Consider the following 14902-nt stretch of genomic DNA (forward strand, 5'->3'; position numbering starts at 1 on the left):
CAAACTCCATGAGGGCTTTCATGTGTCTTGCACTGAGGAGAGGCTTCCGTCAGGCCACTCTGCCATAAAGCCCCGACTGGTGGAGGGCTGCAGTGATGGTTGACTTTCTACAACTTTCTCCCATTTCCCGACTGCATCTCTGGAGCTCAGCCACAGTGATCTTTGGGTTCTTCTTTACCTCTCTCACCAAGGCTCTTCTCCCCTGATAGCTCAGTTTGGCCGGACAGCCAGCTCTAGGAAGGGTCATCCCAAACATCTTCCATTTAAGGATTATGGAGGCCACTGTGCTCTTAGGAACCTTAAGTGCAGCAGAAATGTTTTTGTTACCTTGGCCAGATCTGTGCCTCGCCACAATTCTGTCTTTGAGCTCTTCAGGCAGTTCCTTTGACCTCATGATTCTCATTTGCTCCGACATGCACTGTGAGCTGTAAGGTCTTATATAGACAGGTGTGTGGCTTTCCTAATCAAGTCCAATCAGTATAATCAAACACAGCTGGACTCAAATGAAGGTGCAGAACCATTTCAATGATGATCAGAAGAAATGGACAGCACCTGAGTTAAATATATGAGTGTCACAACAAAGGGTCTGAATACTTAGGACCATGTGATATTTCAGTTTTTCTTTTTTAATAAATCTGCAAAAATGTCAACAATTCTGTGTTTGTTTTTGTTTTTTGTTTTCAATATGGGGTGCTGTATGTACATTAATGAGGAAAAAAATGAACTTAAATGATTTTAGCAAATGGCTGCAATATAACAAAGAGTGAAAAATTTAAGGGGGTCTGAATACTTTCTGTACCCACTGTATATATATATATACACACAGGTGCTGGTCATATAATTAGAATATCATGAAAAAGTTCATTTTTTTATTGTAAATTATTTTAAAAAATGAAACTTTCATTTATACTAGATTCCCTACATGTAAAGTAAAACATTTCAAAAAATTTTTTTTTTTTTTTTCAATTTGTTGATTAGAGTGTACAGCTAATGAAAGTCCAAAGTCCAGTATCTCAAAATATTAGAATATTTACATTTGAGTTTCGTTAAATGACCATCCCTACAGTATAAATTCCGGGTATCTTTTGTTCTTTGAAACCACACTAATGGGGAAGACTGCTGACTTGGCAATGGTCCAGGCGACAATCATTGACACCCTCCACAAAGAGAGTAAGTCACAGATGGTCATTACTGAATGTGGTGGCTGTTTACAAAGTGTTGTATCAAAGCATATTAAATGCAAAGTTGACTAGAAGGAAGAAATTGGGTAGGCAAAGGTGCACAAGCAATAGGGCTGACCACAAGCTTGAGAATACTGTCAGGTAAAGCCGATTCAAACACTTGGGAGAGCTTCACAATGAGTCAAATGAAGCCGGAGTCAGCACATCAAGAGTCACCACACTCAGACATCTTCAGGAAAAGAACTACCAAGCCACTTCTGAAACAGAAACAATGTCAGAAGCATCTTACCTGGGCTAAGGAGATAAAGCACTGGACAGTGAACAGTGGTCAAAAGTAAATTTTTGCATTTCATGTTGAAATCATGGTCCCAGAGTCTGAAGGAAGACTGGTCAGGCACAGAATCCAAGCTGCTTGAAGTCTAGTGGGAAGTTTCTGAAGTTAGTAATGATTTGGGGGGCCGTGACGTCTGCTGGTGTTGGTCCATTGTGTTTTATCAAGTGCAAAGTAATGCAGCGATCTTCCAGGAGATTTTGGAGCACTTTATGCTTCCATCTGCTGACAAGCTTTATGGAGATGCTGATTTCCTTTTCCAGCAGGACTTTAGCACCTGCCCACAGTGCAAAAACCACTTCCAAGTGGTTTGCTGACCATGATATTACTGTGCTTTACTGGCCAGCCAACATGCCTGACCCCTGAATCTATGGGATATTTTCAAGAGAAAGATGAGAAACAGTCCATCCAACAATATACAGATGATCTGAAGGCTCAATAGTTCCTCAGCAGTGCCACAGGCTGATCACTTCCATGCCCCACTTCACTGATGCTGTAATTTGTGCTAGGAGCAAGTCATTTGCTGTAATATGTGCTGCCGACCAAGTATTGAGTGTACAAATGAACATACTTTAAAGAACTTGAACTTTTCTGTTTTGAAAATCAATTTTTTGATTGATCTTAGGAAATATTCTAATATTTTGAGATACTGGATTTTGGACTTTCATGAGCTGTACGCATTAATCATCAAAATTAAAAAAAATAAATAAATAAATAAATTAAAAAAACTTGTGAAATGTTTTACTTTACGTGTAGGGAATCTAGAATATATGAAAGTTTAATTTTTAAAAATAATTTACAATAAAAAAATTAACTTTTTCATGATATTCTAATTATATGACCAGACCTGTATATAATATAAAGATTAAGAATTATAGCTACATTTTCAGGGATCCTACTCTTTTTAACCAGTACATTTTTACCAAGTACAGAACTAGAAAAATTTATATTCTGTATAAAAATGCTCATGGCATTTTAAGATTTTATTAATTTACGTTTTAACCAAATAAACAAAATTGTCTGCACACTGATAAACGAACAATTAGACTAAAGCAAGGGTATATCAAAAATATTTAATTTAAATAAAGTGAAAAAAAAGAAAGAAAAGTGCCTTCTATAGGCACAATTACAAATTGTTACCAGCTGAGCTTAACCCTCGTATTATCTTTGGGGTCTATTTGACCCCACGCAATGTTTAATGCCTCAAAAAATATGGTTGACATCTTCTTTTTTCATATTTGATGACTTTTCATCAAACTAGGTAAACATTTTTCACGATGACATATTTTCAGTGTCCTGTATACAGTCCTATACACATAGGTGATTCTTGGGGTCAATTTGACCCCAGGCTCATTTATCTGTATCGTCGTCATAATTCTCACAAAAAACATAGATGAGGAGAATCCTAATTTTGAGACATCCTGCTCAGAATGAGATTCTTAGTGTTTTCTCTTCTGTTGTCTCTCAACCACATTACCTTTCAAAAATGGCAAATGGCCCCCCACTTGAATGATAGGGTAAATCCATGGCCAAAAGTTTTGGTGGCTCTCTGCAGTGGGTTGTAGTCTCAGAAACCCTCATTAGGTGAACTGCTTGTTAAAAGTTTGCTGATTCAGTTGTGGTGTTGATCAGATGCATTTTACATACAGTATTTACAGTAAATACAGTAAATGCTACATTGGCAAAAAAAAAAAAAAAATGAAAAAAAAAAGGACCTGTTTGAGGTCCTGGTAAAAAGTGATCAGCTAGCATAATTTCACTAATCACATCAGCACATAGGAAAGTGCAAACAAGTTCTAGTCAGGAGGAAAAAGTGCTTCCAGTCATTGTGTTCTTGCGTCTTCAATGGTTACCTCTAAAGAAAGACATGTACCCATCATTGTTTTGCAGCAATTTCTTTGCATGTGAAGCCATTTTGATGCAAAGCATCTGAAAGAACCATTTACTGGATCATCAAGAACTTCAAGTTGAGAAATTCAACTGCAATGAAGAAGCCTTCAGAACATCCCAGAGTGTCCAGCAAGCGGCAGAAGAGTCAATCCTGAAGCATGTGCAGAGCTCAATATTGACAGCAGGTGTGCATCTGCACAGTGAGGTCAAGACTTTTGGACAGTGGCTTGATGAAGAAGGGCAGCAAAGAAGCCACTTTTCTCCATGAGAAACATCAAGGTACAAAAGTACAGCAAGGATTGGACAGCAGAAGACTGAAATAAGTTATTTTTTTCTGATGAAGCCCCCTTCCAACTGTTTGAGACATCTGAAAAATGATTAGTCCAGGGAAATACAAGGTGAACGCTACCATGATAAGTCCTGTGTCATGCCAACAGTGAAATTGACCCCAAACATACTGCATGTTACACTTGATAGCAAATTATATTATATTATATTATATTATATTATATTATATTATATTATATTATATTTATTATATTATATTATATTATATTATATTATATTATATTATATTATATTATATTATATTATATTATATTATATTATATTATATTATAAAATGCAATTTTATAATCTTCAAACAACTTTCATCTGCTTTGCGGCCCTAACCTATCATAACCATACCTGTAGTAATACATCATAATAGTGTAGGGGGGGGGGGGGGGGTTATAATATATAGTATATAATATAATATAATATAATATAATAAAGCCATTAATATATTAATAAGCCATTTTTGTCCATTATTTATGCCATAGACAAGCAATAGGGGTCAGCTGAAGGGGGGTTGGGGGTGATGGGGGGTGTTGTTTTATTTAAAGAGCTATTTGACTAGTCAATGAAGAAACATAAAGTACCTGATACATAAACCTTTGAAAATAAAATCATATTCTGGAGGTTTTTAATTGCTGGGGTCAAATTGACCCCAGTGATGAACCGGCGTAGCTGGTTTTTGAGGATAATAGAATAGGTGGTGATTACCAAAATCAATAAGAAAACTTTATTCAAATGAATTTACATTTTAAAATTAGGCAAACTTAAGCCTGATATTAAGCGTTGACTTCCTTGACATAGTATGCATGACATTCTACGCTACGCCATGACATACATTATAACGCATTGTACGTCATGTCATAATACGTCACGGAAGTTAACGGTTTTTAGAAGCAAGTCAAATGCGCATAGCTGTCGTGCCAGAAGCTCATTATTTTACTTTAAAAAGTTTTAAATAAGGATATTTGTCTTACACAAATGCATCAATTCAATCAGAAGACCAAGCAGAGCCACGGATGCACTTTTTTGGGCTTCAAAATCTCATCCTCCAAACACTCCCTTATAAAGCTTGGAAGAGCCAGGATATTTTTTAATATAACTCTGATTGTGTTTGGCTGAAAGAAGAAAGTCATATAAACCTAGGATGGCTTGAGGGTGAGTAAATCATGGGGTAATTTTCATTTTTGGGTGAACTATCCCTTTAACCCTAAATCAGGCAACGTGACTCACGAGTCACATAGTTTTTATTGTCTTTTTTGGGGCATAAGAACAATTTTTTTATTAAATCCTTTTATCATTTATCAATGCCTGGTCTGTCTCAAGTTTGCTGGTCACATGATTTGCTTCAAGTTTTCAGTGATCTATTAGTAAGCCTGATCTAAATCCAACATGGCTGCCAGTGGTGGAGAACATTCAGATTTTGAAGTAGATAATTATATATTAAACTTACTTTTCTTTTGGAAAAAAAATTATATTACTGCTAACATTAATTCTGAACATTGTCTTAGGCTGCTGAAGAAAAAAAAATTGTCATATGTTGTTTATGTTGTTATTTAGCACGTTTTGAAATGTATGTGACTCCTGAGTCACGTTGCCTGTTTAGGGTATAAAAAAGGGATTAACCCTAAGAGTGGAAAAGTCTAAGGTAACCATATTAAAAAAACTGTTGCTCCCTTTTTTGAGAATATACGTAACACTACACTAAATTTAAATGGTTGTAATTTAAGAATGTTTTAGACATAAGTTTGGTCTTGTTTTTTTTTAAAAAGAAAAAGTAACTTCAAAAAATGATTTTATTTACTGTAAATCAAATGTACTCTACAGTCCAGTCCAAAAGTTTGGAACCACTAAGATTTTTAATGTTTTTAAAAGAAGTTTCATCTGCTCACCAAGGCTACATTTATTTAATTAAAAATACAGTAAAAACAGTAATATTGTGAAATATTATTACAATTTAAAATAACTGTTTTCTATTTGAATATATTTGACAAAGTAATTTATTCCTATGATCAAAGCTGAATTTTCAGCATCATTACTCCAGTCTTCAGTGTCACATGATCCTTCAGAAATCATTCTAATATGCTGATCTGCTGCCCAATAAACATTTAATGTGTACAATTGTACAAAATATTTGTGTACAATATTTTTTTCAGGATTATTTGATGAATAGAAAGTTGAAAAGAACAGTGTTTATCTGAAATCTAATCTTTTGTAACATTATAAATGTCTTTACTGCCACTTTTGATTGATTTAATGCATCCTTGCTGAATAAAAGTATTCATTTCTTTAATTTCTTTTCAAAAAAATAAAAATTCTTACTGACCCCAAACTTTTGAACGGTAGTGTATAATGCTACAGAAGCTTTGTATTTCAGATAAATGCTGTTCTTTTGATCTTTCTATTCATCAAGGAATCCTGAAAAAAAAAGTACACAACTGTTTTCAACATTGAAAATAATCATAAATGTTTTTTGAGCAGCAGATCAGCATATTAGAATGATTTCTGAAGGATCATGTGACACTGAAGACTGGAGTAACGATGCTGAAAATTCAGCTTTGATCATAGGAATAAATTACTTTGTGAAATATATTCAAATAGAAAACAGTTATTTTAAATTGTAATAATATTTCACAATATTACTGTTTTTACTGTATTTTTAATTAAATAAATGTAGCCTTGGTGAGCAGATGAAACTTCTTTTAAAAACATTAAAAATCTTAATGGTTCCAAACTTTTGGACTGTACTGTAAATATTTTATATAAAATGTATATTTTACAAAATAATTTTTACTCTAAAATTACTATCAAATCAAAGTCATATGTCTAACCAATTTGTTTTCTAAATTTTAATTTAATATCACAAAATGTAACTTCCCATGAGATTTTTAGGCGTTGTACCAAAAATAGCCACTGGGTGTTTTTTTAATGCATTCTCCTGTATCAAATTTATACATTTCAGTCTCAATATCAAAAAACAGTTGGCAGATGGGACCGTGAGACTCAGAACTTTCCAATGATATGTGTTTTGTCAAGATTAGAATTTTTTTTTATAAAGTAGTTCAAATAAATTGTGTAATACAAAACCTGACACCACCCACTAGGTGAGGAGCTTGCTAAAAGAAATTAAAGTACAATTTTTATGGTAAAGCAAGGTCCGATTTCAAAATGGTTTTCACAGGCTGAATCTTGAGTTCGTAAGCTTTTGAATGATATATAATTTGTCAATATTACATCAGGTAAAGTATATGATATAATTGTTTTAAGCATGCAGTGGCAAGTAGTCCAGTAACAGTTAACAGATTAATGACTTGGTCCTTTTTTATACCCTAATCAGGCAACGTGACCTGGGAGTCACAACTCATAAAATCCAAAATATATCAAATATTTCAAAAATTCTTTTGGATATGTTTTACTTAAGCTCAGATTATATAAAAAATATCATGAAAATATTTTTTGCTTATCATTTTCCACTCTTGCCTGTTTAAGGGTTAAGACCATTTTTTAAAAAGGTCTTGGTCTTGTCTCAGTCTTGACCACATCGACTCAGAATTTTGTTTCAAGACAGGTCAAGACTTTGACTTCAGGGATATCACTAAATTGTTGGTGCATTGTCTTAGTTATTTATTAACATCATTAATGTGATTGGATATAAAACTTGCTGCTTCAAATGCAATCAATAACTTGTTTCTAATTTGATTTATTTATACTATTGTGCCAGGTCAGAAATTAATGAAGGATTAAATAAAAAATGTCACCAAAATTAATACAAATGCCCACAAAATTCTATTTTTGTTTCTATTATTCTATTATTGTTGTAAAAAAGTACTTATTTGTTTGTTTTAACATATAATTAACAAAAAGATCGCAAGAGAGCCCTTTTCACAAATTTGAGCATGATTGCAAACATGATATTGCTTTTAAACAAACATTAAATAAAATTTTATTTTTAAAACATTATTCTCAACATTATGCATTTGTAATTTTACCAATTCAGATGCAGCTTCTGTAGCCTACCTCTGCTGCACAAAGTTGAATTTTGTTAGTGGTTTCATTTGATTGGTAACAGCTCTATAGGCAAGTGTCTTTTTATTCTAATTGTAGGTTTAAAAATAAGATATTTCTCCGACAGTAAATGTGGATCTTTCAGATGAATTTGAGGAGTGCTAGTCTGGTCTTGGTCTTGACTCCATCTCGCCCTGCCTTGGTCTTGTCTTGGTGTCAAGGTCTTGGTCTCAGATTGACTAGCACAATCACAGAAAACACCTTACGCTTTGAAAAATAAGGCTGATAGGTCCCTTTTAGTTAAGCCCTTTTTACCTAAAAAGGGCGTAGCTTTACTATTCAGCCTTATTTCTCAGGCTCACTTGTTTTCACGAATTCAGGTCGTTACCCTTTAGCAACAGCTAGGCTACATAAAACAGTCCTAATACAACACGTTTATACGACGAAATGGCAGGTAAGGTTAATATGAATAAATTATGCGTGTGAGTTTAAAAACTTAATTTTTTATAGGCTATTGCAATACTTTTTTAAGAAATGGCTGAACAAGAATGAGATGAAAAGTCAACGAAGACAACGAACCTTTTCAAATTAAGTATTAGCCTATATTAAGTTTTAGTCATAGCAACTGAAAATAGTAATTTAATACATTGTAGCTACACTATGTGACAATAATTAATCTATAATTAAATCGAATAGCCTATAGGCCTACATAAACATTTTACTTAACAAAGTGCTTTCATTTAGAAAAAGTCTTGGAAAAAATTCGGATTCAACTGAGAGATGGTTTGACCGAGCCTGTTATCAAATGTTTGTTGGATGATCTTCGGGAGAAGAATGTACTAAACACTGGCGAAATTGAAGAAATTGTGCAGAAGACCAAAACGCGAACTGATCAAGCTCGAGATCTGATTGATTGTGTGAAGAGAAAGGGGCGGGAAGCAAGTGAAATTCTGCTCAAATGTTTGGAGAACAGGGACGAGTATTTGTACACGAGCCTAGACATACGGTCATTCAGAAATTCCCGAAACAGGAGTGACATCTAGTAACATAGGCCTACATAAAACTTCAGCTACAGGTACAGTTTCATGAATTATTAAATATTTATTCTTTTTGTGTGTGTGTGTGTGTGTGTAGGCTATCTTTTCTCGATACAGTATTACAGCATTTTCATTTTTTGTTTTTCGTGCCTATGTTTTAAAGTTCAACTTAGTTAGCCTATAACTAATGAGTGGAAGCATATATATAACTTTAAAGACTGTATACTTTTGGTATTCACAGTAGGCCTATCTCTTTTTTTTCCCAGATGAACCAAGCAATACGGTAATGAAGTGGAGCAATGCAATATTTTCACATTTCACTTTTTTTTTTTTTTTTTTACAAATTCTAAAATTTTCAGACAGATTTTATTCTTGAATGTCTTGAATTTTGATAGGAGGAGGAGTACAAAATGGTCAGTAATCCACGTGGACTTTGTGTAATTATTAATAACGAGAACTTTAAGAACCCAGACCATAAACGACATGGATCCCAAAAAGATGTTGGTAGGCAACAAATGATTTTTCATTTTTGATGCTTATGAACCACAAAACAACAAACTCATTCACATATCCTTTTTAGAAGAGGCTTATGCACTTTTTGTTCCTTTTTTTTTGTCATCTTCATTTTCTTTATTTCAGTAATTGCTCTGTGGATCTATGGTCATGTATTTTATGACCTTCACCTTACTTTTCTTTCTTTTATGTATTTTCCAGATTCTCTGAAAGACTTGTTTAAAGATTTGGGCTTTCTGGTTGAAATCGAGAAAGATCAGACCGCATCTGACATAAAACAGCTCATGATCAAATACAAGGATCGCCATCATGCAGACTGCTTTGTCTGTTGTGTGTTGAGTCATGGAGATGAGACTGGTGTCCTGGGAGTGGATGAGGAAATATGTCCCCTGAATGCTATCACCTCCCCATTTGATGGTGTCAACTGCCCCTTTCTTCTTGGCAAACCTAAAGTCTTCTTTATCCAAGCATGTAGAGGGCATGAGATGCAGAGTAAAGTGCTGGCTGCAGATGGTCCTGGTGCCAGTCGTATGCAGAAATCTGGCAATGTATCATACAGCATTCCCAAAGATTCTGATTTTCTGATTGCCATGTCCACGGTTGAGGGATATGTGTCGCTTCGTAATGAAAACAGTGGGTCATGGTTTATACAGTCCCTTTGCAAGCATTTAAAACAGGGAAGTACACGGTAAGCAATCTGCACCGTTTTTTTGTTTGATTTTTTTGCATGCAGTAATACTGTATTGTCTGGTTTATATATTTGTTTGTTTCTTCCTTCATTTTTAGAGGCCAGGACATCTTGAGGATCCTCACTAAAGTCAATAATGAAGTAAGCCAGAGAGAGGGCAAGGTAACCATTAACGAGGTTGAAATAGATGCAAAGATGACCCCTCAGCCCCTTTTCACTCTGAGAAAGCTTCTTGTTTTCAGAGCTCCGAAGGTCAGAACTTATTTCTGTTTTTTGTTGTTGTTGTTGTTTTTAACAGACATAGATTACAATTCTGTGTAAATTTAAAACTGAACATTGTTCTGTTGCTGCATCTTCTTATTTCAAGTTCAGAGCTGCCTTGTGGTTTCTGTACATTTTTGTGGTGTGATATTTTTCAGTTCTACTACAGAAAAAAATATGAATTGAGCAACATTTTAAATATAAAATACTTATAAAATATATATAAATATATAAAATAAAGCTTCATTCCCCATTATATCAGGCTGCTGCTTCTAAATAGAAGAAATCAGGATAAACACCTTCTTTCACCAACAGAAGAAGAAAATCAATGACATGGAAAGAGAATTTCTATTCACCTCCTCTTTCGAATATGTGTTGTGTACCACATTTAACCATGTAAACAAAAAGAAGAGAATGGTTTTATTAATAAGTGTCAAGAATATGAATGAATTGATGTTTCTTCAATAAATACATCAGATTCTCTTACGCTGCTCTTGAACTCTTTTAGCTGTGGATTAAAACACCTATACACATATCAACACGACTGAAGAATTCACACATGGGATTTAATTAACAATGAACAATCCATTTAAACTAAAATGCCTTTTATTTTTTAACATTGATGTGGACAAAATAACCTGTTATTCATCATCTCTACATACATTTTTTTCGTAAATATCATGGGAACAGATAGGCCTAACATAATAGGCCAATAAGAAATAAACTGAATCAAAATGCTCCAGTTTTGCTTAATTAATCATGAATGCCCCAAAGTAAGTGGATTCCTGAGGGAAGCGCACGGCGCTTATATTCAGCACGTACAAGGAGAGCCTGTCGCCTTTTTCTAAGCGGAACAGCGCCCCCTGGTGGTTGGAATAAAGCTGTACATCAGACCTTACGCTCACACAGGGAGTCACTACGGCTTTTGCGAGCATCACTGGTCGTGGATAGGATGCTGTCCTCTTGTATAAGTACTGCATAAAGTGCATATTCTGTCCTATTTGTGTTTCGAAATTAACCTGAGAGAAAACAAAGTAAATTCCGTCGTGTGGAACCGCTATTTCTCCTTCGGGGCTCAAGCGCATTAACCCTTCCTGACTGAATTGGCCATTCATATTGTCCCACTGGATACGATCCAGTGCAGGAGTTTCGTCTGCAGAAAGTAAAGACAAGAATATCATTAGTCTATTAAACTTATCTGCATTTTCTTATGTACAGTGTAAAGAGTGGATTGTTAATCTGGGAAAGATCCTACCATTTATCTGAAGCCTTTGATATTGCTTAAGCTCTTGTTTTGCTCCAACGTGCACAGCTGGTTTGAAAACATCAGTGATGTTATGTTCTGTAAAGTCCAAGAACATACTTTCAGTTGAACAATGCTTGAAGCAGGGAGGAAATGTTGAGGGGTTTGTGGGGTCTAACATCACAAATAAAAGTCACGCGTGAACCTGAAGTTGCAACCGACTTTACTTCAGTATCTATTTTCAGAATAAAATGGATTGTTGGGTGCTTCTCAATCAGATCTCGGCTGCCACATCATCAAGCGCCTCAATTTGAAAGATCATCGGAAGGCAGCCTTTGTTTCGCGTACTTCATTTAGCTAATTTTCAAGGATGCATCAAGTCCTTTGCACACATTCCAATTCACAAAAAAGAACTGACGGAAAACAAGTCGGCACTGAGCTTGTCTGAGTTCATTATGAAATGTAAGACAATAATAATGTTTTCAAGACAAAGGATTACATTTTATCTTTTGTTTTTGTGTAAATGAATTATTTAGGCCTAACACTAATTAAACTGACAATAATGTAAGCCACTGATAGAGCACAGATGGTAGTCATTCACTGTATTGCATCAATAAAAAGTCAGTTAATATAAGAATTTTTAATACATTTAATATATTTCCAAAATTAAGTTTTAATAGTATTATGGTGCTGTAACCTTGGGGGCAGGAACATGTGTGACGTAGCCATCCGCACTTACTAGACTGCCTCATATAGCGTTTAGTGCTGAGGAGGACTAGCCTACAAGCCTCAGAAGAAAGAGGGCATGTTTCTTTCCACTGGGAATTGACTGGATATAGAAAAGTAGGTGTTTCTTTCAGCTCACTGTCAAAGCTCGCAGCAGACTGACAGTTGAAGGGGATGTTCTTCCCAAGCCGTCAAACTGATATCTTCAGAGAAGGATGGCATTCCAGATGGGAGGAACATTTTCAGGTTTGTGTGTGTCAATTAACTTGCACGGATGAATTGTTCACCACAAGACTAGTAATGAGCACTAAAAAAGTAAAAAGGGGTAATTTTGATTTCATGTCAACTTAAAGTCCCCCTGCAGTCAATAATTTTAGCTCTTAAAACTCATCTTCACTCAAAAAAATAACTTGTTGATCTAACTTAATTCAATTATGACACCTATTTCCACACAGTTGAACTGATTTATTTGAACTTAAGCTTATTCTGTGAATGTTTCCTGAACATAATTCACTCTTGTTGATCCAACCAGTGCTATTGCAATTCAAACTGGTGCAGAGTTGCTCAAGTTTTCTGTGAAACATTTGTAGCATGCAGGTAATGATCAGGTAAAAAACTTCTCATCACTGGCTTTAGCACAGTTAAAGCTTGTTGAGAACAACATAGATTTATTTCATGCAGCCACCCATTGCCTAACTACAAGGTCTACACTTCAGCATAATGGTAACCTCATAAAAATCGACATAACATAAACCCTTTTAAATGTCAAATATAACTGAACATCAAACTTTAAAAGGTATTTACCTTTCCTAAAAAACACATTAAACAGCACTTAATTTCAACATTTACTGTCCAGGGGTGCGTTGCCCGAAGCGAACTATGGTCGCAAGTTCGGTCGTTACCAATAGAGTTCAATGGGACTTACGACCATGGTTCACCAACGATGCTTTCGGGAAACGCACCCCCGATCTATCCCTACGAAAAGCATGCTGGGAACTAGAAATCCACTGCCCAGTTTCAATCAATGCAACATAAATGATTTGTGTAGTCCCAACACAAATGGTTTAGGTTAACCTAACAATTTGCAAATTCAATTTCATTTAACATAATACAATTGAGTGCAAATGCCAATTAAGTAAAAAACTAAAGATTTGTGTTGGTTCAGCTTATTTTATTTAAATAAACTGAGCAAGCAGCTAGAATCATTTTTTGAGCGTTTGACATATTTATTTTTTTTTCCTTGAAAATAATTTCTTTATGCCTTAATATAGCTTGAATATAACACCCTTGCTTCATTTAGTAGCCTATATGTGGATTCATGAATATGCAAATTTGTTCCACCTCTCAATCACACCACCTCTGACTACCTGATCCACTCGGTCAGCTGTAGTAAACTACTGGAAAATTTTATTGAAACTGATTCAGAAGAAGAAAATGAAGAGTGATTATACAGGCTCGTCTACAAGTCGATGTATCAGAATGGTAATGCGTTTTATGTATCGCTCTTTACAACGTCAGACACATAACGGTAACTGACATGATTATCCTTTGTTATCAAACAGCTAATAGTGTATTGCTAATGTTACACAAACCGCGTTCCGTTTCGCCATCTCAGAGTCAGACAGCTGCCTTCTAAAAATCAGTATTTGAGCATCAAAGCAAGTCAGTGGAGAAATGCCCCGCCCCGCATGTTGACAGGATTGGTTACATGTTTGTGACGGTAGGAAACGGGGGCGGTTTCAAACAGCGTTTTTGAGTCTGTCTTTGGTAAACTGCAGTTTTAAGGAGAAAAACACTAAAAAAAATGGCATATTCGTTTTACATATAATAATGTAGTTTCAACAGCATTTTCATACAACATTTCAGAATAAATGAGATATATATATATATATATATATATATATATATATATATATATATATATATATATATATGTAAGTAAGCAATAATAGCAAAAATTATTTAAATAAATAAATTTGTTTTACCTTCTAATGTTCCCAGTACATAATTTTGTATGTCTAGCAACAGCCTCTGTTCAAAAAGAAATTTAGACTCTTAGTATGGAATATCTTACATGTATTATTACATACATGTAATCTTATTTCTCGATTTCAAAAATGTATTGATGTTTTGAAGCCGTTTTAAATACCTGCCGTGCAGTTTGTTTCAGTTCTTGATTGAGCAAGTCACAACTTGCGATGCCTGCTTGATCTGCTGGTAGGGTGACATCTGTGGAGAGACAGTGGATTGGATATCCTCCATCTCTGCCTGATTCACGAGTCTTTTAAAGTAAACAAAAAAAAATTATTAAAAGTACATTTGTCTAAATAACAAATTTTTTTTTTTGTTTAGATCATATAATACGCTTTTATTACACGATTTAACTCACTCTGTGAATATCCTCCGAGAAGTCATAAAGAAGAAAAGCTGTGATAAACGTCTCAGTGCCTAACAATAAAATCAGAATCAAGAAAAAAATGTACTGCCCTTTTGCATTTTTGTTTTCAGATTTGTTTTCGTCCAGTTGACTATAATTGGGGCTGATTGGTAGGTTTGATGTCATGTTCCAACAGCGTTTTACACAATATTCGCATGACAGAAAGAGAAAGTAGCCTTTCCTGTTGTTTCCTGAGGGAGTCAAAGGTCTTGAAGGAGCTGTTCAGCTCTTCCGCATGTTAGTTTGTTTTCCTTGTT

At 34.7% G+C, this 14902-nt stretch overlaps 2 protein-coding genes across 2 annotated transcripts; one reads left to right on the plus strand and one right to left on the minus strand.

Annotated features, from left to right (window-relative positions):
• The first annotated feature begins 8187 nt into the window (after window positions 1–8187).
• Window positions 8188–10590, plus strand: casp22 (caspase 22, apoptosis-related cysteine peptidase). The gene is given in 7 exon segments (XM_067408225.1): window positions 8188–8194; window positions 8485–8752; window positions 8754–8820; window positions 9173–9281; window positions 9492–9978; window positions 10077–10230; window positions 10502–10590. Coding segments are annotated over 7 exon segments (1110 nt in total). The 3' UTR covers window positions 10520–10590.
• Window positions 10591–10760: 170 nt separating this feature from the next.
• On the minus strand, window positions 10761–14865 carry tnfsf10l4 (tumor necrosis factor (ligand) superfamily, member 10 like 4). The gene is made up of 5 exons (XM_067407417.1): window positions 14598–14865; window positions 14358–14489; window positions 14194–14239; window positions 11495–11581; window positions 10761–11392 (listed from the first exon to the last, which is right to left on the minus strand). Exons 1-5 carry the CDS (start codon window positions 14769–14771, stop codon window positions 10989–10991), a joined length of 843 nt encoding a protein of 280 aa, XP_067263518.1. The 5' UTR covers window positions 14772–14865; the 3' UTR covers window positions 10761–10988.
• Between the last annotated feature and the right edge of the window lie 37 nt (window positions 14866–14902).

Source organism: Chanodichthys erythropterus, chromosome 13 (genome assembly GCF_024489055.1).
Source record: "Chanodichthys erythropterus isolate Z2021 chromosome 13, ASM2448905v1, whole genome shotgun sequence".
Classification (NCBI taxonomy): Eukaryota; Metazoa; Chordata; class Actinopteri; order Cypriniformes; family Xenocyprididae; genus Chanodichthys; species Chanodichthys erythropterus.

Bases quoted from the DNA above. Each gene is read 5' to 3' on its own strand.
- tnfsf10l4 (XM_067407417.1), bottom strand. From the start codon at position 14,771: ATGACATCAAACCTACCAATCAGCCCCAATTATAGTCAACTGGACGAA. The intron at 14,490-14,597 runs GTGAGTTAAATC...TTACTTTAAAAG, and splicing joins TCTCGGAGGATATTCACAGA to ACTCGTGAATCAGGCAGAGA. The intron at 11,393-11,494 runs GTAGGATCTTTC...TACTTTCTGCAG, and splicing joins TCAAAGGCTTCAGATAAATG to ACGAAACTCCTGCACTGGAT.